Genomic DNA, 20,504 nt, shown 5'->3' with positions numbered 1-20,504 from the left:
TTTAGCGCGAACTTTGATAGAAACGGAGTGGCTGTAAACCGGAGGGGCACCGCCGTGTGTTTGTAATGAAGACTACTGTGAGCTCTTCACTGGACTGACAGCAGCTGAGGTGAAGGTCACTGTCTGCTGAGTGCTCCACCTCTCGCACATAAACATGGGAGTGACGCGTTTCCTGGGCAACAGGCGCTGAACGTTAGAAAATGGTGAGTGAGACAAAGTGTCCGTGTTTGTTCCCTGACGCTGCAGACTCCTAACTACACTGTGTAACCAATGCTTTCCTTATCAGAGGAGGAGTCTGGCTCCCAGTCAGGTCGCTAAGCGGAGGCAGGGGGGTGACTCCTGTGAGGACGAGGAGTGGACATGTAGAACCGTGAGTTAGTGGGACTCGAACACATCACTGAACTACACCGTGTGAACCACCTGTGTGGAGGTGGGGGTGACCCGGGTCTGGTCTGCGGAGCCACATAGGCACAGCCAGTAGATCTCATGTAATCTGGGTTCACAGCCGCCCTGATAACCTGTGCTATGACAATGGTTATCAACTGGACCAGTAAAATGTTGGTTTCCTTTCCTACACCTTAACATGGAGCTAGAATAGGTGTATGTATGTAGTCAAGTCTCATATCTGTATATAGTATATTTAAAAAAGCAGGTGCTGAACCAAGGTGCTTTACTATAATGATAATAATCTTTATTTATAGAGCACTTTTCAAAACATATGTTACAAAGTGCTTTACAAAGGCAGCAAAAAAACAACAACAGACCGGTCGTAAAAAATCAGGTTGAGAAGAAACAGGTAAAATACATTAGTGTATACAAGGGCCATGTAAAATGCTCAATAATTTAAAAGACAGTAAAGACTCAGGTAAAATCAGGAAAGGCTCTCCGATAAAAGTATGTTTTCAGAAGGGACTTAAAAGAGTTCATTGAGTCAGCTGACCTGATCAGCAGTTGAGTTACCATGGTGACTTGACCCAGTAACAAGTAAACCACTGTCAAAAGGAGAGTTAAACCTGAAGCATCTTTGATCAACACAAATTCGACTTCGTAGCCACCACAGCCAGACACTGGTGGTAATAAAAATAGTGATAGTGATGGTGCTGATGATGATAATAATAATAATGATGAGTTGGATGTCTTCTTACTTGCTGGAATATTCACAGACCTTGTACAACATGTCTGCAGACACTTTACAACAACAGCCTATTTTCATTTTGTAAACACTTAATTGCTGAATCACTGGGAAGCATTAGTTTTCTATAGTTTAGTGAAAGCAGCTTACGTAATGCTCTCTCATGTTTGTAATGTGTCATTTATGGAGATAAGTGAGTCACAGTTTTTCTTCATAAGGCCTCTTGTTTGGAAATCGGGAAGAAATTGTATGATTTAGTTAGTAGAGAAATGGTTAGGATGAGAATGTGAGTGTTGAAATTGAAATGTGTGTTGTGCCTCTTCACAGGACAAAAAAAGAAAAAGAGATAATGAGAAGAGAGAGAACCATATTTCTCCTTTCAGAAAGCCTCTGACTCAGCTCAACAACTGGCCTGCATGTGTGGATGGTGAAAAACATGTAAGCACTGTCTGGTAGTGTAATCTTTGCACACATTTTGTAAACAAATGCAGTAATGGTTACTGCTTGATGCCATGACTTGGGTAACTTGACTTGGCAAACTTATCCACAGGAGGCATTTATTCGAAGTATCCTCTCCAAGCCATTTAAAATTCCGATTCAAAATTACACAGGTAACATTTCTCTCATCAATACAGCTTCTCTTACATCTACTTATGTCTAGTGCATTACATGACATTACAAAGGATTCATTTCACTGCTTCATTTCCCACAGGGGCGCTGGGAATCAGGGCACTTGGTCTGAAGCGTGCAGGAGTGAGGAAAGCACTTCACGATCCCTTTGCAGAGGATGCTTTGGTTCTTTATGAGCCCCCGAATCTGAGTGCTCATGACCTGATCAAAGCTGACAAGTAGGTACCTCCCTCCATCAAATAATCTCTTAGTTGATTTCCATAAGATGTGTCTTCAATAATTACATCAACTTATTTTTGCCATCTGTCTGCGACAGAGTTGGTACTGTATTTACTACGGTTAAGTTTCGTCCACTAACCTGAATTGGCGGTTCAATCCCCCTCACCCAAATTTCACATGCCTCAAGCAAGATACTGAATCCCAAATTGCCCCTGACAGCTGTGCCCACAGTGTATGAACGATGTATGACAGAGTAAGTGATGCACATAGATGCACTGTATAAATGTGTGTGTGTGTGTGTGTGAATGGGTAAATGGCAAAACTGTATAGTAAAGCACCTTGAGTGGTCATCAACACTAGAAAAGTGCGAAATAAATACAGACCATTTACCGTTCAATGAGTTGGCAATCTGCCGCCCATCATCACCTCACAGTGATCTGTTGCATATCTATCTGACAGTTGTCACATACCATATTGTTTAGGCAGACACATAAATGATTGACTACACACATCTAGAATATGGACTTCAAGAACATATGTTTCATTGATTAATCAACAGTGGACAAATGTAAATGTATGTAATAAAAAGATCCCTCTTTTTCCTGCTCAGAGAAAAACTGCCAGTCCATGTTGTCGTGGATCCAGTTTTAGGAAAAGTGCTCAGACCCCATCAGAGAGAGGTAAACGATTTTTTTCCTGTACTAAACAAATGTGAAAAAATCACAACAACACTGTTAAACCATAGAGATGTAGAATCTTTTGATATTGATTTGGCCTTTTGTTGGTGGATTGAGAAGTCAGTTCACTCTTAGACATTACAAACAGTAGGGTGACAGAACAAAGTCAAGTATAGTTCCACTTACAAGCTTCTTCTCTAACCTTTAATTACATCTTACAGTCTTCATCCATAAGATGTGAGGAGAACCAGGGATAAACAGCTGGTGTAACGATAAGATTTTGTCTTTGAAGTTGAAAATGATGTCTTTTGTTTCCCACAGGGGGTAAAGTTCCTGTGGGAGTGTGTGACAGGCAGACGCATCTCAGAATCATATGGCTGCATCATGGCTGATGAGATGGGCTTGGGGAAGACTTTGCAGTGCATCGCCCTAATGTGGACCTTGCTACGCCAAAGCCCTGATGCTAAGCCAGAGATAGACAAGGTCATTGTGGTTTCACCTTCTAGTCTAGTTCGCAACTGGTACAATGAAGTAGGAAAGTGGCTGGGAGGACGCATCACACCAGTGGCCATTGATGGAGGTTCAAAGGATGCAATCGATAAGCAGCTAGGTAGTTAATCTCTTCCTTCCCTCTCATTATGAATACCCACAGCAAAGAGATATGTTGGTAAGTCCCCTCTTGGGCCATATCGTAAACATAATCAATCCTTTGAGACGGGTTAACACTAATTGTCAGTGGGCACATTGAAAATACATGTCAGGTGGCCACACATCCATTACCAGTTACCTTCACCTGTGCTCTTGGATTGTAGGTTTTAGTCTTTCAGAATGCTGTATAGGGTCAGACACACAAGTGCCTTTAAGGCTGCCGTAATCAATATGTCTTCCTATGTATTCTTGATGTGTTCCAGGCAAACCAATTTGCACTCATCATCATCATCATCATCATCTCAGGGCTTTTTCCAAATATTCAGATTTCAGGTTAAAATACTTATTTTACATAAGAGGCCTTTGACTGGACTCACTGATACTAAATCCACACAATGATTATTCACAAGCACAGAGACAAAATGATAGCATTCCACATCCATGGAAGTTTCCTACAACAACATACCAACTTATGTTATGAGAAAGGTTTTCTTAAGGAGTTGTTATGGAGTAATGAGAATGTGTCTCTTCATTGGTTTGTTTTCTGTGATTTCTAGTGAACTTCATGTCTCAGCATGGTTTGAGAGTTCCCACCCCAATCCTGATCATATCCTATGAGACCTTTCGACTGCACACTGAGGTTTTACACAAGGGCAAAGTGGGACTTGTCATTTGTGACGAGGTATTTCGTCTGATCCGTTACTCTTTAGAACTGTCAGGAACAGCTGTTACAGTGGTGAAACATTTGTGTGTGACTGTTTATTTTTATGTGTTGATGGCAGCAAATAGCTATACCTTGGCAGTTCTGTTGGGGCCACAAGGCTTTCTTTAGTCACACTGAGTTTGGACAAACTCTGATGTCAGTAAGCTAAAGTAGATATTAGAATGTCATACATAATTCACTTTCACCTGACACGTTTCAAACCAGATGTGTGATCACTTAACTGAAACTATTGGGTTTATGTTACCAACCCAGGTCTCGTTATCAGTGTGCATTTTCCTATTAATTAAACAAACAAACAAATAAATTATAAAAAATAATTGTATGTGTGTAGGGCCATCGACTAAAGAACTCTGACAACCAGACATACCAGGCCCTGAATGCCATGAGTGCACAGAGGAGAGTACTCATATCAGGCACGCCCATCCAGAATGATCTGCTGGAGTACTTCAGCCTGGTCCACTTTGTTAATGCTGGGATCCTTGGTAAGCAGACAGACACACACACACACACACACACACACACACACACACACACACACACACACACACACACACACACACACACACACACACACACATACAAACACATACATACACATACATACATACATACATACATTTGAGTTATTTCTGCAGTTTGTGCTTTGTTTGTTTACTTGTTTGTTTCTTCATCTTGATGACAGGCACAGCTCAGGAGTTTAAAAAGCGCTTTGAGCTTCCCATCCTGAAGGGTAGAGATGCAGATGCCAGTGACAGAGACAGACACGCTGGAGAGGAGAAACTCAAGGAGCTCATCAGCATCGTCAACAGGTCAGCACACACATGTAACAACACAGGGTGTATTATTTCTATTTTATTTTCATGTTTCAGTTAACTTTGTCATTCCTTTTAATAAAAATTTCATATATGCTAACTGTCACGATATATACATATCTACTTTGTGTAAAATTCAATGTACTGTAAAAGAAGATTTTATCCACATTGTTCATTTCTACCTTAGACTGCTATTAGGTCATCAGGTGTTTTATCACTTCTGCTCATTTATTTTTTAATGCATTTAACATAGTAAATGCCAACACATGATTGTATTTAACTGTCCTTATAATATTGAGCATGTTGTGCCTCCACAGGTGTCTGATCAGGAGAACGTCTGATATCTTGTCGAAGTATCTCCCTGTGAAAATTGAGCAGGTTGTGTGTTGCAGGTGGGTGGATTCACCAGGTTTCTTCATAAAGGTTTAGATGTAAAAAGAGAGATGGAATATGTTTGTCTAGGTTTAAGTATTACTAAAGCTTTATATATATATATATATATATATATATATATATATATATATATATATATATACTGTACACACTGTACATACCTTACACATACAACTGTGGTTCAGTACCAATACTAAAGTCGTGTTTTTCATAACCTGAAGTAGAAACATTTCTCTACATTTAACAAAACGAAGCTGAGAAATATGGCTTAATTTTGTTAAATGGTAATACTGCAGTTTATAATGCAGTTTCATGACAAAACATTGACAATATGTGAAAAAAGAGTTTTCATTCAAACAAGTGTTTCTCTTCAGGCTGACTCCTCTACAGACTGAGCTCTATAAGCGTTTCCTGAGACAGGCCAAACCTGTTGAGACGTTACAGGAGGGCAAGATAAGTGTCTCCTCCCTGTCTTCCATCACATCACTCAAGAAACTGTGTAATCGTAAGTGCTTAAACCAAATAGAACGCACTATTTTTTGTGTAGCATCAGTGAATGTATCCGTGATAGACAGAAACTTGTTACTTTTTAAAGATAGGCTTCTCAAGTACAGCCAAGTAGTACCCATTTTATTTAGAACCATCTGCTGCTTGGTCTGTGTTCTAGACCCAGCACTCATCTATGAGAAGTGTGTGGAGGGCGAGGAGGGCTTTGACGGGGCGCTGGATCTATTTCCACCGGGATACTGCACTAAAGCTGTGGAGCCTCAGCTTTCTGGTAAGAACATGTCCAATACAGCTGTGATAGTGTTCAAAAAGAAAGTAATCCAGAAATACAGCACGATTGACTCATGTGTAAGAGAAGTAGATTAACTGAAAGGTAATCTAAAGTTCTTTACCTGGACAACATGTGAAGCTATGTGGTAATTTCTGGATTAACATTTTAGTTTGTAATTATGCTTAAAGACCCAGTGAAACAGACGTTAGAGCTATTTGATTCTGCTTATTTACGGTTGCTCAGTAAAAACATGAAGCTATTGAGGGAATTGTTGTGTGTATTGATTGGCTGTTACAGTAGCCAATAATGCTGAATGTGCAGGATGCCCCTGCTTCAGATTTGACAGTAGAAGACATTCTTCTTGAATGTTGGGCGTTCAATGCTGTATGAAGAAAGGCGGTTGTTCTGTCAGACTTTCAGATTGTCTTGTCTTATTATCTAATTGAATCATACTTCCAGGTGTTAATCAGGCCCTCCTTTGTTCAACGGGTTTTTCATGTTATCTTTTAGTTCATTGTCGGTGGACTCTCATCTTGCTACCTCACATGAACACAGAGTATCATACAGACATCATCTGAATAACCTAATAATCATCACATTGGAACCATTTGTCTTAACCCAACATCTACCCAAAATCTACAAAGTTAATTTCCCACACCAGCAGTTCAATATTGAAAGTTACTGTTGCTCTCCCATGCCTGTGGATTTAACCGATTGATCAAACTGAATGAAACCTGTGGGCCAGTCGCTAATGGCAGAATTCTAGTCACAGGACGGGAGTTAACAATTCCAGAAAGTTTTATTATTGGCTGCAAAATGAGTAAACACCCCTGTGTGCAGGATAAGTCATTAAACAGTAAAAGTAAAAAAAAGTGAAAAGTCAGAGATTTAGTTCCTAAACCTCACTGTATTTTATGGGGCCTTTGAAAATAATGTGGATGAAACATGGCTCTATTTAAAATGTTCATATCAACAGCTCTTAACATGAGTTCCTGAAGATGACAGGTGTGACAAACCTGTAGAGAATTATTTCCCCTCATGTCTGTGGAGCTTCTTGTTGTCTTTTGCCTCTTGCCTCACTGAAGCCTCACTGTTTTGGTTCTGTCTCATCAGTCTTATTTCCAGCAGCAGCTGTTCTCAGTGAAAAGGTTCTGACAAACACTTTAGTTCAGCCCCGTCTAGGAGCATTTGATGGAGACCAAACCAGACCTAAACTGAGAGTGAATACTGCATACTGTTCTCTTGTCCCTAAGTGGACAAAAGCACCCGTTTTTGCAGGTTTAATAATTGTGGTGTAGCTTGGTGATTGTGAGTCCAGATGTAGGGCCGGTTGTCCACTAATCAGATGGTCAGCAGTTGGCTTAGATTTCCTCCAGTCCGCAGTGTCCTTGGGCAAGACACTGAATCCCCCAAATGCCCCTTACGGCTGCGCCTTCTGTAACGAATGAGATATGTGATTGACAAAGTGTTAGGTTTAGAAAGTGCTGTATGTGTGTAAGTGGGTGAATGTATATTGCGATGTAAAGCGCCTTGAGTGGAAGAGTGCCATCAAAATGCAGAATTTATTGAAGTTGTCTTCTTGTTTCCAGGGAAAATGCTGGTTCTTGATTACATCCTGGCAATGACGAGGACAACAACTAGTGACAAAGTGGTGCTCGTCTCCAACTACACACAAACACTGGACCTCTTTGAGAAACTATGTAGATCTAGAAGGTAATTTTTGGGAAACCATCATTTAATTGTTGTAGTGTTTTTGGGGGGGAGTCACTTAAAGCGAGTAACAACCATCCTCCTGGTGTTTTACAGATATCTCTATGTTCGATTGGATGGGACGATGTCCATCAAGAAGAGGGCCAAGATTGTGGAAAGATTCAACAATCCATCAGTAAGCTGAAAACTCTGTTTGAAAGGATTCTGTGACATCTGAAATGCAGTTAACGAGTTTCTGATCCATCTGTTCCTCAGAGCCCAGAGTTCATCTTCATGCTGAGCAGTAAGGCAGGTGGATGTGGCCTGAATCTGATTGGTGCTAATCGCTTGGTGATGTTTGATCCTGACTGGAACCCGGCCAATGACGAGCAGGCAATGGCCCGGGTGTGGAGAGACGGCCAGAAGAAGACCTGCTACATCTACAGACTGCTCTCTGTGGGTTCAGTCTTCTTACCTACTGATAGAGTTCTTCAAAGTTGAGATCGTGGTATTAGATGTTTCAGGGCTGCAGGGTTTCCCAGCCTAACTGGTCTATCTTTGTGTACAGACGGGGACAATCGAGGAGAAGATCCTGCAGAGGCAGGCCCATAAGAAAGCCCTGAGCAGCTGTGTGGTGGATGAGGAGCAGGACGTGGAGCGCCACTTCTCTCTGGGTGAACTCCGAGAACTCTTCACGCTCAACGAGGAGACCAGCAGCGACACACATGACAAGTAAAAATAAACCATAATTATTCATGCAAGTTGTGTATGCTAGCTTACTCTGCTGATTCTACAGAGGAGTGAATTAGCTTTATAAAGATGAAACTATTTCAAATAACTAGTTGGACGTATTAAAATTGATCTGGACACCCTCAAATTTTTCGCAATAACAGTAAAAAGCAATATTTTATTTGTAATTATCCCCAGTTGTGAGTCAAAAATCAAGGCATTCAAGGCTTATGTCACATTAGCAGACCAAACTCCAGCAAGGCTCTAAGGATCTGATACAATACAGAATCAAGAACACTTTCGGTTTTAAAATACATTCACCCAACTGCTTAATACCAGTGAGGGTGATGATGATGATAAAGGCTGGGCCTTGTAGTTTCTTTTAATATAAGTGTCAACAGAAAATACAAGCGACGAAGGCTTTGAAACTGGAAAATGCAATAAAGCATTTTTGTTTGATTTATATTGCTCTACTAATGCATGATTCTATATGACAGACCTCAATCATTGTGGAATTCAGTGCACTTTTTCGTGCCCACGGTCAGGACTTTAAAGATATCTTGAAACCAAATATGAAATTGCGATACAAACGTCCACAATCAAATTGAAGGTTGATAGAAACTTGATTGGGAAAAAACTCTCTGGAAAAGCATTGCAGCATTACGACCAAACACACCTTTTAATCACAGGAACTTTTTTCATGGAACTTTCCTCCAGACCATTGTTCACCTGCGTTTTCCACTGAGTCTAAAACAACAGCCACAACAAGCTGTTTTGCTTCAGTCCAACGGGTGGTGCTAATGCAGAAGACTAGACAACAAACTAAGCAACAGTAAACGTGTTAACATAATGCTGTTGAATGGATAATAGAGGAGGACACGTAACATAGCAGATTTCCTTACACCTGAAATGCTAGGAAACATATTTAAGGAAACTGATTTGACAATGATAAGTCATCGCAGAGACAAGGGCTGAAATAAACTGCTGCTACTTGAGCAATGTATTCAAGCAGCCTTTCCTCCTGCCTCTTGTGTTGTTATTAGGTTTCGTTGTAACCGCTGTGTGAATGGCAGCGAGGTTCGGCCTCCTGCAGAGGACTCTGACTGTACCAGTAACCTTTCCCAGTGGAACCACTGCTTCAACAAAAAGGGCCTGAGGGACCAGGTGCTAAAAGCCTCCTGGGATGCTGCGGTGTCCTTTGTCTTCCATCAGCGCTCTCATGAGGACCAGAAAGGTGTTGTGTAGCAGGAGGAACACAACAGACGTCATATATCTCTACTGCCTGTATATATGGAAACTGTATTTATTTGTTGTTGAGTTTTTTTTCTGTTGTTTTTTTAACATTAAAACATTTGTTAAAAAAGTATAGATGTTGTGTGCTCCCCCGTTAAACCTCATGATACATCCAAAATGATAATATTGTATACATTAGAGATGAGAGAAACATTCTTGTGTTTGAGCTGTTTGAATCCTTTTCTTGTTGAGGGTAACAGGGTTACTGAAAGCAATATAATATAATTAAAAGTCCTGCTGAAGTAGGACAATCATAGCAAAAGTCCTGCTAAAAAACTCACCCTCATCAGCATTGGAATGATTACAAATTACATTTAATTGACTTAACTTTAATGTTGTATTGAGGACATAGTAATGTTCTATTTTAACATATTTTTTTCTGTTATAGTTTCATGACTGATCATATCTTAGGGACACAAAAGGCACTGATGTAGAAATATAACCATAGTTTTCACTCTAAAAAACTAAAAACGACATCTAACGACAGCATTTATATTTTATTATTATTATAATTTTATAATAATATTTATCTCATGTGAAATGCTCTCTGAGCCCAAGCAGCTTAGAAAGATTCAATTCAATTTTATAAAGCTTCAAGTCACAGCAAACATTATCTCAAGGCACTTTACATAGTAAGGTTGAACCTTAGAAACCTAACAATTCTCACTATGAGCAAACACTTGGCAACAGTGGAGAGAAAAAACTCCACATGACGTTTACTGTAGCTGGATCTATAAATGAGCATCTGTTTGCAAGTCTGCCGTAACTTTACATTAAAAGTGATAAGCAGGTTTCCACTACCTGCCACAAAGTGGACAACAACACCAGTTAGTGCAGGTTAAATCATTTTGGCTTAACTTTGAGCCTGTGGATCAGGAAGAAGGGTGAATCGTCTACTAATGGAAGGTTGCTGGTTTTATTCCCAACCTTTGACACTGAACCCCAACAGGCCTCTTACAGCTCTGACCTCAGTGTGGATGTGTGAGTGATGGATACATCCCAATGTGTAGAAAGCAGAAAGGACTGCTTGTGGTGCGTTAGTGGATGCAGTTTACTACAATGAATATAATATCTACCCATAGGAATTATTATGTTAACCATGTCAGGCATTCATGAATTTAGATTGTCCAAATAAAAAAAGAATACGGGAAATGTTATCAATCCAATTTTATACAGTTTGTAACATAATGGAAAAGTGTGTCAATGTTTAAAATATTTGGAGGACTTATTGCCAGTAATGGTAGAATATGTGAGTAGGCATATTGTATATCAAGCAGTCTTGTTGTGATCATAGTCCATGATCAGCTGACACCACGATCAGGATCCACCATGATCTCATGAATGACAATTGCTTTTTTCCCTTTGGGAATGGGACCGAGATAAGGCTGACTCACACTCCAACACAGTAGGTGGCGGTAATGCAGCTTAACGTTGGTTGCCACCCGCCCAAAAGAAACAAAAAGAAGAAGAGAAAGAATTGAAATCTGAACATTTAGAATCGCTAGTTAGCGCGTTTGTCAATGATCCGCATGCGAATGTCCAACAATGGCCGGAGCTGAGCCTGCATCCCTGAAGGAGACATGTTTACAGGCTGTCAGGAAGCACTTTGCTGCTCTGGACACGGAGCATGTGCTCGGTAAGTGTGTGTCTGTTCTTTCACCTTATTACAGTACCAACACTCTGCACAGATGATCGCTCCTAGCCTTTATAGACACTGTGCTCTGAACCGTTAGCAGAAGCTAACATGCACCTGACGCAATGGACACACGCAGACACAGTAGCGCCACTGGAGCCATCTCCATAAGTAGTGTTTGGCCATGTCAGTCATATCTTATTCATATGTCCGTCATAACATCATTCATTCAAGATGGTTGCTCTAAAATGTGACAATAGTGAATAGTAAACACAGTATTAGCCTGTGTACCACTGACTGCCTGCTCTCATGTAGATCATTTGGTTCCAGAGCACTTGTTTAGTCAAAATAGTAAATGGTCTGTGTTTGTATATATATATATATATATATATATATATATTGTGTGTGTGTGCTTTTCTAGTCTTGATAACCAAACACCTAAAAGAGATGGGTCCCAAGCTATGGTCCCAGGGCTCATTCACAGTGGACTCATGGACGTTTCTTTCTGTTCACCTTTACTCTGCCTACTGTAGATCTGCCAGCGGCTCTCATGGAGGAGCTGCTTCCTCAGCTGACTGTATGTCAACTGGATGAGCTGCAGCCGGGGCTCAATCAGAGAGGTAACCGTGTTCCGTGCCTTTCATTTGTACACACAGACAGTAGCTTTGCTCTGATCAGAAGAAATGATCATTTATATTTTTGATTTCATGTAATTGTTGTTTTGCCTCTCTCAGGGATATCAACTCACTGTGGTTGGGCTGGGATTCTTAAGGACATGCATGGACCTAACTATGTAGGTATAATATCTCCTCTTCTAATTTACAATGTGCAGTAACATCTGGAATCCTGTATGTGATTAGTGTCCTGTGTTACATTTCAGGCAGTAGACTTGCTCACTGAAGAGGGGGCCAAACATGAAGTCATGAGGATGCTTTTTCCACCCCTATTTTACGGCCTCACAAACCACTTTGTCGAAAAAAACATCACAAATTTAAACACATCGTCCTTCATGTTGGCGGCAGCTAAATGTATCAAACATTTTTTACTCTATGCAAGCTCCCACAAACCCCTTCAAAGTTTAATTGCTGAGCGGCAGCCTCTTCTGAACCTTCTGGAGAAGCAGATCAGGAGTGTTGGAGTGTTGCAGTCCATCGATCTTTTAAAGAGGAAGACACAAGCAGCGTTGTACGTTCTCCATCGACTGCTAGACCACGGTGTGACCAAAAAAATAGTTGTAGATGTGCAGTGTCCCATCGTGCTGGCCTGGCTCCTCCATGGAAGGGGATCCCAGTATGAAAATCCAGAGTTGAAGAGCCTCATGCTCAGCAAGAAGGGAAGCTTCGTTTTACAAGCTGCTTCAGCCAGTGCAGATGGGGCCAGTTGCAGTGCAGGTCTTGAGACCAGGGCTTCAGAAGATGAAGATGATCCAGTCATCCCATGCAAACGCTCCAAGATGGATTTTGTGTCATCGGAGGAAGAATCTGGAAAAGCAGATTTCCCTGTAGGTCCAAAGGTTCTCTGTGGACCCTTCTCCCAATGTGATTATCCCTCGGAAGGGGCTTGTCCACGGGGACAGATCGAATGTCTGGAGGTCAGGCAGTGTGGGTCTGTCTCTCTGAGAGTGCTGAGGAAAAGTCTGCCCACATTTTTCTGCCTTCGCTCTCTAACTCTTCACAGCTTTGGTAAGTTTGTTTGTGTTTGTAAGTTTGGGGTGGAGGGTTTTCTGTCTTTAATATGAGTGTAGGAATATCCTTTTGCACTGTTGACAATTGTGTGTATTTGTCTTTGCTTGGCTGCACTCTTCTTCAGTGGCCTTGTTGTATTTTTACACTTCACATAACATATAAAATGTCTTGACTTTTTAAGAGGCTGTGTAACACTGGTAACACCAACCACCAAGGCCACACTATAACAGAAGTATTTGTGCAGCAGTGATTTTTTTTTACGTGTCATTGCAGCCACCTTCAGGGACTCGGATGTGTTGGACCTGGCCAGAGGCCTGAAGCAGCTGTCTGAGAGCTCCCGCTGCTCCCTCACTTATCTCAATATCGGCATCCTGCCATACACCAAGCTCATGGAGATCCTGCTGGATGCCGTCCCCAAGGTGACGTCCCTGCATGTGGAGATCCTTCATATGATGTGGGGACCACATCATCATCAGACTGCCAAGTCAGACGTGTCAGGTGCTGTCAAGCTTCTACCAAAAGGCTTAAAGTTAGTGGGATTAAAAGTTTATACACACATGTAGCTGTGGAAGCACGAGGTTCTTGAACCATTCCGGCACTAAGTAACAAATACTGTAGTGGTTCAATCGGTAATCTCAGTGTTAATGAAATATTTAATAAAAAATTCAAAAATTGGATTCAAAGTTAAAAAGAAACGGAAACCTTAAGATATTTAAGGCAGAATTACGTAAAAACTACTGGACTGATAACCAGCCAACCTGGTGGAAGGATGCAGTATTGGTCAGGGAAGAACCCATCAATGTAGGTGCGGATCCGGATCAGGGGGAAGATACAGGATTTTTTAAACTTTCTTTAACATTGTGAGATTGGAAAATTTGCAACATTTTCATTGATTTCTCATGGTATAATTAATTGGGTTAGTTTTACCGTGTGCAATTTAAACAATCATTAAAACCACGGTCGATTACCACAGTGTAGAGCTCCTGTCCAGCATCAGCCACAGTGAGCAACGGTGTCCCCAACGAGAATTTCTGAGACTTTTATATAAACACATTGCAAAAATCCTAGAGAAATCACTGTACCCTGATGATTTGGTTGATACTGTCCAGCATCAAGTCAGCAAGTGTCCAAGATGCAGGCGCAGCAAGCACAGCATTTGTTGTGTGTTATAAAAACAGGGCAGATGAAGCTGCAGGCAGGTATCAGCAGAAGAACTGTTGGTAGTCTCTGGCCATAGCTAACAAATGCTAACAGCCACTGTTGCCACAGTGCATGAATTTAACAAACACTAATATTTTGTCCCAACTCTGACATTTGGGGTCAACATCTGCACTTAACATAACAAGTTGATGTCATTCAATAAATAATGAAAATTCTTTCATCATTTTTATTAATAATATAAATGATTTCAATATAAAACCGATAATACTGATAACCCCGATCGTTTTGTTCACTATAATTCCTGATACAAAATGTTCATACCGTTTCATCTCTATTAATGAGTGTCTGCAATTAGATTTAGATCCAAATAAATATAAATGTGCTTTCATAAGGGCACTGTTGGGACTTGGTTTAGTGACATTCTCCTTCACTGGATACACTTCTCTTGAGCCTCCTGAAACTGATAGAAGTCTGTCGTCCTGGCTGATAGTTCCATACTCTTGTCTTGTCATGTGCCATCACTAATGGCCTATATTTGCATATTGCAAGCTGAACTGCTAGTCTGGCACCTCCTCTAACAGAGCCAAGGCACATGTTCAATCTCAAAACGTTTTGCACAGTTTTGTTGTGGTGTATTGAACTTGTTTAACAGGCGGTTTGCTCGAAACTGTATGGAACGGGCTTCAAGATAGTGATGTGTTTTCTGGTGATGTGTTTTCTGAGCATGTAAACCTTTTCAAGTAATGTTAGGAACACAAAAATTATCAACCTGAATATGAACATAGTATATCTTCTTCAATCTCTAGGATCATCATACTATACTGGCCAATCTTCATTTTTTTAATAGAAATACATGAACAGAGTTTTGATTACAACCCTTTACATCTAGTTATTGAAGAGTTCTGACTTAGATATGCAGGTACATATAAATGTTTGGATATATCCAGATGGTTGACAAATTAAAGGAAAGACCTGAGTAAATAGGTGGACAGACATAACAAATCCAGATTCTTACAGACAGTCTGCACTGTTTGGTACAGTTCAGATATTAACATCCCACCATGCTCTATTACTCTTTTTTTATTATCTTCTGTAACTGTTATGGCTCAAATCTGCCCTTTCTGATTGTTTTTGATTTATGGAAATCACTCTGCGACCCCCTCCTGGGGGTCTGAACCCTTGGTTTGGAAACTATTGGTCCAACCAATTATTTCAACTCTAAATATTGTTCTCAGCATTGTTAAAAGCTGAGATCTGAGACTATGGTGACATCAGACCAAACAAAGCTGCAGCTCAGACAGAGTGTATCCACATGAATAATACTCATGCTGAGTTTTCTGTTTCCTGATGTTCTCTGAGCAGAGCTGCCCCTGCAGAAGCTGACAGTCAAAGTAACTGAGCTCCAGACAGATCTGCACTTCATCACATCGGTGCTGAGACGCTCTCCTCATCTCACCTCACTTCACTTAGCTGGGATGAATTTACCAACGGGCTCCTCTCTGAGCCAGCTCCTCATCACTCTTTCAGGTAAAATGACATGTCAGGGGTTCACCACAGTTTGAGTGTCCAGTCTGTCTCGAAGGTCAACACAGCTGGGGGGTTGCTAGTGGATCAAAGTCATTAAAATGACTGGAGATAAATGAAGAAACTTCAGTGTAACAATGTCATTGAAAAGAAAAAGCTAAATGAAAGAGAAACGATTCCAAAACAGTAAGAGCACATTTGTCTCAACAAGTCTAGTGATGTTTTTTATAATTTAATTACTGTCAACTAATTACATGTGTCGACCCAAACCAGTACACTGATCTGCCTGGTATGTGCTACTCCTCTACTTTATCAACAATTAAGAGACATAAATGACACACACACACACACACACACACACACACACACACACACACACACACACACACACACACACACACACACACATCACTGCTGTATTAATCCACAAAATTTACAAAAAATTACAATGACTGAATTACTCAAACATTATCCGATTTAAGATTTGCTAAAGTGAGAATAACCTTCATTGCTGCTCTGTTGCCATGCGAACCAAATTATAGTCTCATACTGATGTTTTTAGGATAACTATGATACATAAGCCAATAGTAATGTTTTTATATACAAACAACCAATGTTGATACTGATTCCATGTATGTATTTGTTTAATTTGTGAGTAATCTGTCCATCCCTTTTCATATACAGTCTATTGCCCTAACATGATGGTTCATCAGTGTAACGCCAAAGTAAATGTTCTATAAAAGTAATGACATGCTGTCTACTTTCAGAGTCCAATCCCTGCCTGAGGAGTCTGAACTTGGAAGACTTGAATCTGTCCGATTGTCTCCCTGACATCCTCAATCTACTGAGGAACTGTCAGTTGGAAGGTAAGAAGAGATCTTGAATTGGTTCCTTAAAGGTTCATTGTGTAGAATTTAGCGACATCTAGTGGTGAAGTTTCATGTTGCAGCTGAATACCTTTCCAAACATGAAAGAGAACCTGTGGTATATAGAGCTTTTCTAGTCTTGATTACCACTCATAGTGGTTAACAATAGTTTGTCAACACACATTCGTATTGAACCACCGTCCTTCTGGTTATAGGACGACTGCTCTGCCCCTCAGCCCTCAGCTGTGAAAAGGGCACCCAAATGTAAAGAGAGGAAGTCCCCCTCAACAGCAAATTGTAGCTTTAAGTTATGTCGGCATATGAGCCTTTTTCCATGTGCCCCTTTTGAAGTTTGAGCACCTGCCCCTCTAAAGGTCTCTGCACGGCCCTGCTGAAGAGGCTGTGGCAGGTCAGAGGGTCTTGAGTTCCTCATGGTTTTCCCTCTCCCTCCCTTAGAGCTGTGGTGTAATGATTGCCGCCTTCTTGAGAAGTGCAGTGACAAGGAGGAGGCTTTGCAGCAGTTGGTGTCTGCTCTGAGGACAGTGCCTTCTCTTCACACTCTGAGCCTTGCTCAGAATCGACTTAGTAAGTTCATCCTTCACATCTTTTCCTTAACAGGGATGCACCAGCACCAATACTGGTACTACACTCTTCCAGTAGCTCTATGCAGTGTTATTGAAACCATAAGTTTCATCTTGAATGGTTTACATGTGATAGTGTAACGGGTCAGGTCAAGTGAGAAATCACACAGCGTTGCCTTCATTCCCTATCAGCAGAGATGGGACTAATATCTGTGCTGTTGCTGTGTTTCTAAGTCATGAATGGTTTTGTTGGATGTATGGAGTGACAGGAGGCTGTACACTGATGCTGCTGCGTGTCTCTACAGCCAAGAATGTGTGCGTGCTGTCCGAGCTGTTCTCAGGATCCTCCCCCAGCTCAGTGAAGCGACTCAACATCAGGTGAGAGCTGCGGATAAACCCAGTACCCGGCCCCCTGAGCTCCAGGTCAAAATACTCTTCCTGATATATGCAGTATATGTACAGTGTATTCAATACCACTTCGGTAAAGTATACACTATATACTCCCATTTTAAGATGTAGATTTACTCACATTTGAGACAAACTAAATATGTAAAAACCGTTGATTTAATTTCCAAATCATGCACAATAAAGAACAGGCAGTTTATAATGAATATATACACTTATATTTATAATTTTAATCTTAAGAAAATATATATGGATAAAATGTGAAATTCCCTCTTTGCACTAGCCTTTTACAGACTGCATTTTACAAATGTGTATCGGACAAACCCAGTCTTTGCTGAATTTATACTTGTACTGTAACAATGGAATATATTAGGTCATTATGCAATATTATTAATCAGTACTCTTATGATGGTTAAGTATCACGTTGATCAACCTTAAAACAACTTCAAAAACTTTTTTTGGGAAAGTCTTGTACAGAGGCAAACGCTTTTCATTCATGTAAAAATGTGAATCTATCGTAACATGTTGAGATCATCTAATTTAAAATAATACACAAACTTAATTACCATTATTAAAATATTCATCTTGTTCTTGTTGAATCAATCATTCAAATATTCACAGCGTTGTAGTGTTGTATGTGAGGCTCATGACAGTGGAGGGAGGTGTCCAGTCAGTGCAGTGCTGCATCCTCTGTTTATGTGAAACATGTCTCACTTAAGATCTCAGAAGACTGAGGATCGAGAATAGTTGATCTACATGAAGAAAAGGTTTCAGAGCTCAGATATTCATCAGTCCACAGTTTGACAGTGTTTTAACTAATCAGAGAGCACAACTAAATTAGTTGTTGATGAGTGCCATCTTCTCAATTGAGACTGTGTTTTGAGTTTCGAAACCAAAACAAACTGTGAAGAACTGCATAAATGTGCAGTACTTACCTCAGTACAACTTTATAAATACTGGGTAGGAGCCTCTACACCCTCAGAACAAAATGAATCCTCTGATAGTATGGATTATTCAATGGGTTCTATGATGTCACAAGATTTAGAACTGAGAGTCTGTTACTAAATACAATGGAAACGCTTACATTGACCAAATTGATCACTATAAGCGGTTGATTCTTATAACTGAATTGTGTAGTGTCTGTATGATAGTCCCAGAACTTGAGGGAAGCACACACTCACTTTTCTCTCTCTGTGTCTTTCTCTTGCACTGACTTGCGAACACACACAGACACACAACAACACAGACTCAGCTGACGTCTCTGACCCACTTAATTACTGACTGTAAATTACTGACAGAGCCGGTAAAAGCTGTTGTGTATGAAAAGACCCGAAAGGAACACTGTAAGCGGATTACTTGATCATAATAACCAAATCATTTAAACAGCATTTGATTGTCCGGACTTTCTCCGGACAGTCTCCTGGTAGAAAGTCAGCAGAAAGTCCAGAGGAGCCAATGTGAGAACACAGCAGGAGAAGCTCCACAGGATTCAAAGCGAGTGCGTGGGTGTATTGATGACATTTCTAAAACGTGACCCATTGGTAATGGGTCATTGCTGGTGTCGATGTGCTGTAAACAAAATCACATGATCTCCGCAGCAGAACTTATACGTTACATCCTGCCTCTGCTTGCTGGGCCATTCTTCGCTCTAGTGCTCTGGAGATTTCTCTGTTGTTGTGAAGGCATCTGAGTGGAGAATCTCTTGCTGTGTTGTTCATGTGCGAAAGGCAAACTCCGGAGAAAGTCTGAACCCAATTCTTCAGACATCCTCCGAAGGTCAAGTATGGAAACGGCTTTTGTCTGCACTTGTGACTTAGATAAACCAGTAAATGTAGAAAACCAATTCAATGCTAGGAGTTCAAATACTTTTTATTGCCAACACACACACACACACACACACACACACACACACACACACACACACACACACACACACACACACACACACACACACACACGTGCATAGAGATGTTTTGACATGACCGCTTCTATGCGCACTGTGACATGTTTCATCTTCAGTTTATCTGTATTAATAAGTTTCTGTGAAAATTCAAAGTTCATGTCCACCTTGCTTCCTGTTTCTCTGATGCTGAATAAACATGGCCACTTTACTGTTGTGAGAAAACCTCAGTTCTCTACATTTAATCCTCAGAATTTATAGCATCAAATAACTAATTAAAACTAATGTTAGTGGACACATGAGCATTTCATCAGTCTTCCTAAAATGAGCAAAACCATGTTTGAGAAACATTTATGTGATATGTCCTTTAGACTTTTTATTTTGGTCCATGTCCCATCCGCTAACATGCAGGCGGATGACCTGTACCGCAGCCAGCCTTCAGGGGGTGATAAAATGATTTCATGTTGTCCATCTTTATTCACTGTATATGTTTCAATAAAAGTTCTGCAGGCTCATACATCCTTCATGTGAACTACATTACAATACTAAGGTGTAATATAAAGGTACTTGTGTGATTTTTATTGTATTATTCATAATATCTACCCATAATGAGGTATAAGTTTACACTGTCATGTGCTGTCTTGTGTCCCGAATAGCTACAACTTCATTCAGCCGGCGGAGCTGCTGGAGTTTGCTCAAAGACTGAGGACACATCGCCCCCCACAGCGACTGACTCTGGACCTCAGGATGAACCCTGGGGATCGAGACCCTGACACCTGGAACGCTGCTCTGAACCTGCTCCGTCCACTCTGCGTGCTGCTGCTGGAAAGGTGGAAGTCCACAGACACGATGGTCGACCACATCAGCAACATGTGAACTAATATGACTGTAAACAGTCAGTATTGTTTGTACAGGTTTTCATTTTGTCTGTGGTCAGTTTGACTTCAATACAAGACTTCAAGACAACACTGTTCCGGATAAACAGCTTCTCTGTCGAGTGTGTGTTCACAGAGCATGCAGTCCAA

At 40.7% G+C, this 20,504-nt stretch overlaps 2 protein-coding genes across 4 annotated transcripts; both read left to right on the top strand.

Annotated features, from left to right (window-relative positions):
• rad54l (RAD54 like) lies at nt 1-9,769 on the top strand. 2 transcript variants are annotated; one of them, XM_035175742.2, is made up of 18 exons: nt 1-203; nt 287-370; nt 1,460-1,570; nt 1,683-1,743; nt 1,845-1,980; nt 2,592-2,661; nt 2,980-3,268; nt 3,864-3,988; nt 4,362-4,512; nt 4,713-4,839; nt 5,160-5,234; nt 5,610-5,740; nt 5,903-6,013; nt 7,603-7,726; nt 7,820-7,898; nt 7,979-8,158; nt 8,271-8,434; nt 9,475-9,769. In XM_035175742.2, exons 1-18 carry the CDS (start codon nt 201-203, stop codon nt 9,674-9,676), a joined length of 2,223 nt encoding a protein of 740 aa, XP_035031633.2. In that variant the 5' UTR covers nt 1-200; the 3' UTR covers nt 9,677-9,769. The 2 variants fall into 2 exon arrangements, with proteins under 2 accessions (XP_035031633.2, XP_035031634.1); XM_035175743.2 differs by lacking the exons at nt 1-203; nt 287-370; nt 1,460-1,570; nt 1,683-1,743 and having other exon boundaries at nt 1,921-1,984; nt 9,475-9,767.
• A 1,296-nt stretch (nt 9,770-11,065) lies between these two features.
• lrrc41 (leucine rich repeat containing 41) lies at nt 11,066-20,445 on the top strand. 2 transcript variants are annotated; one of them, XM_035177488.2, is made up of 10 exons: nt 11,066-11,360; nt 11,891-11,977; nt 12,092-12,150; nt 12,238-13,039; nt 13,316-13,540; nt 15,566-15,730; nt 16,495-16,593; nt 17,050-17,178; nt 17,444-17,552; nt 20,136-20,445. In XM_035177488.2, exons 1-10 carry the CDS (start codon nt 11,270-11,272, stop codon nt 20,353-20,355), a joined length of 1,986 nt encoding a protein of 661 aa, XP_035033379.1. In that variant the 5' UTR covers nt 11,066-11,269; the 3' UTR covers nt 20,356-20,445. The 2 variants fall into 2 exon arrangements, with proteins under 2 accessions (XP_035033379.1, XP_035033380.1); XM_035177489.2 differs by having other exon boundaries at nt 11,069-11,360; nt 17,480-17,552.
• Nucleotides 20,446-20,504: the final 59 nt, after the last annotated feature.

The sequence above is a fragment of the Hippoglossus stenolepis genome, chromosome 14 (genome assembly GCF_022539355.2).
Source record: "Hippoglossus stenolepis isolate QCI-W04-F060 chromosome 14, HSTE1.2, whole genome shotgun sequence".
Taxonomy (NCBI): Eukaryota; Metazoa; Chordata; class Actinopteri; order Pleuronectiformes; family Pleuronectidae; genus Hippoglossus; species Hippoglossus stenolepis.
This window is presented reverse-complemented; position numbering and strand designations above follow the sequence as displayed.

What these genes read in the sequence shown, in the direction of transcription:
- lrrc41 (XM_035177488.2), top strand. Translation starts at nt 11,270, where the DNA reads ATGGCCGGAGCTGAGCCTGCATCCCTGAAGGAGACATGTTTACAGGCT. An exon ending in GGACACGGAGCATGTGCTCG is followed by an intron (nt 11,361 to 11,890) that starts GTAAGTGTGTGT and finishes TGCCTACTGTAG; the next exon opens with ATCTGCCAGCGGCTCTCATG. An exon ending in GTGAAGCGACTCAACATCAG is followed by an intron (nt 17,553 to 20,135) that starts GTGAGAGCTGCG and finishes TGTCCCGAATAG; the next exon opens with CTACAACTTCATTCAGCCGG.
- rad54l (XM_035175742.2), top strand. An exon ending in ACTCAAGAAACTGTGTAATC is followed by an intron (nt 5,741 to 5,902) that starts GTAAGTGCTTAA and finishes TCTGTGTTCTAG; the next exon opens with ACCCAGCACTCATCTATGAG. An exon ending in ACATCTACAGACTGCTCTCT is followed by an intron (nt 8,159 to 8,270) that starts GTGGGTTCAGTC and finishes CTTTGTGTACAG; the next exon opens with ACGGGGACAATCGAGGAGAA.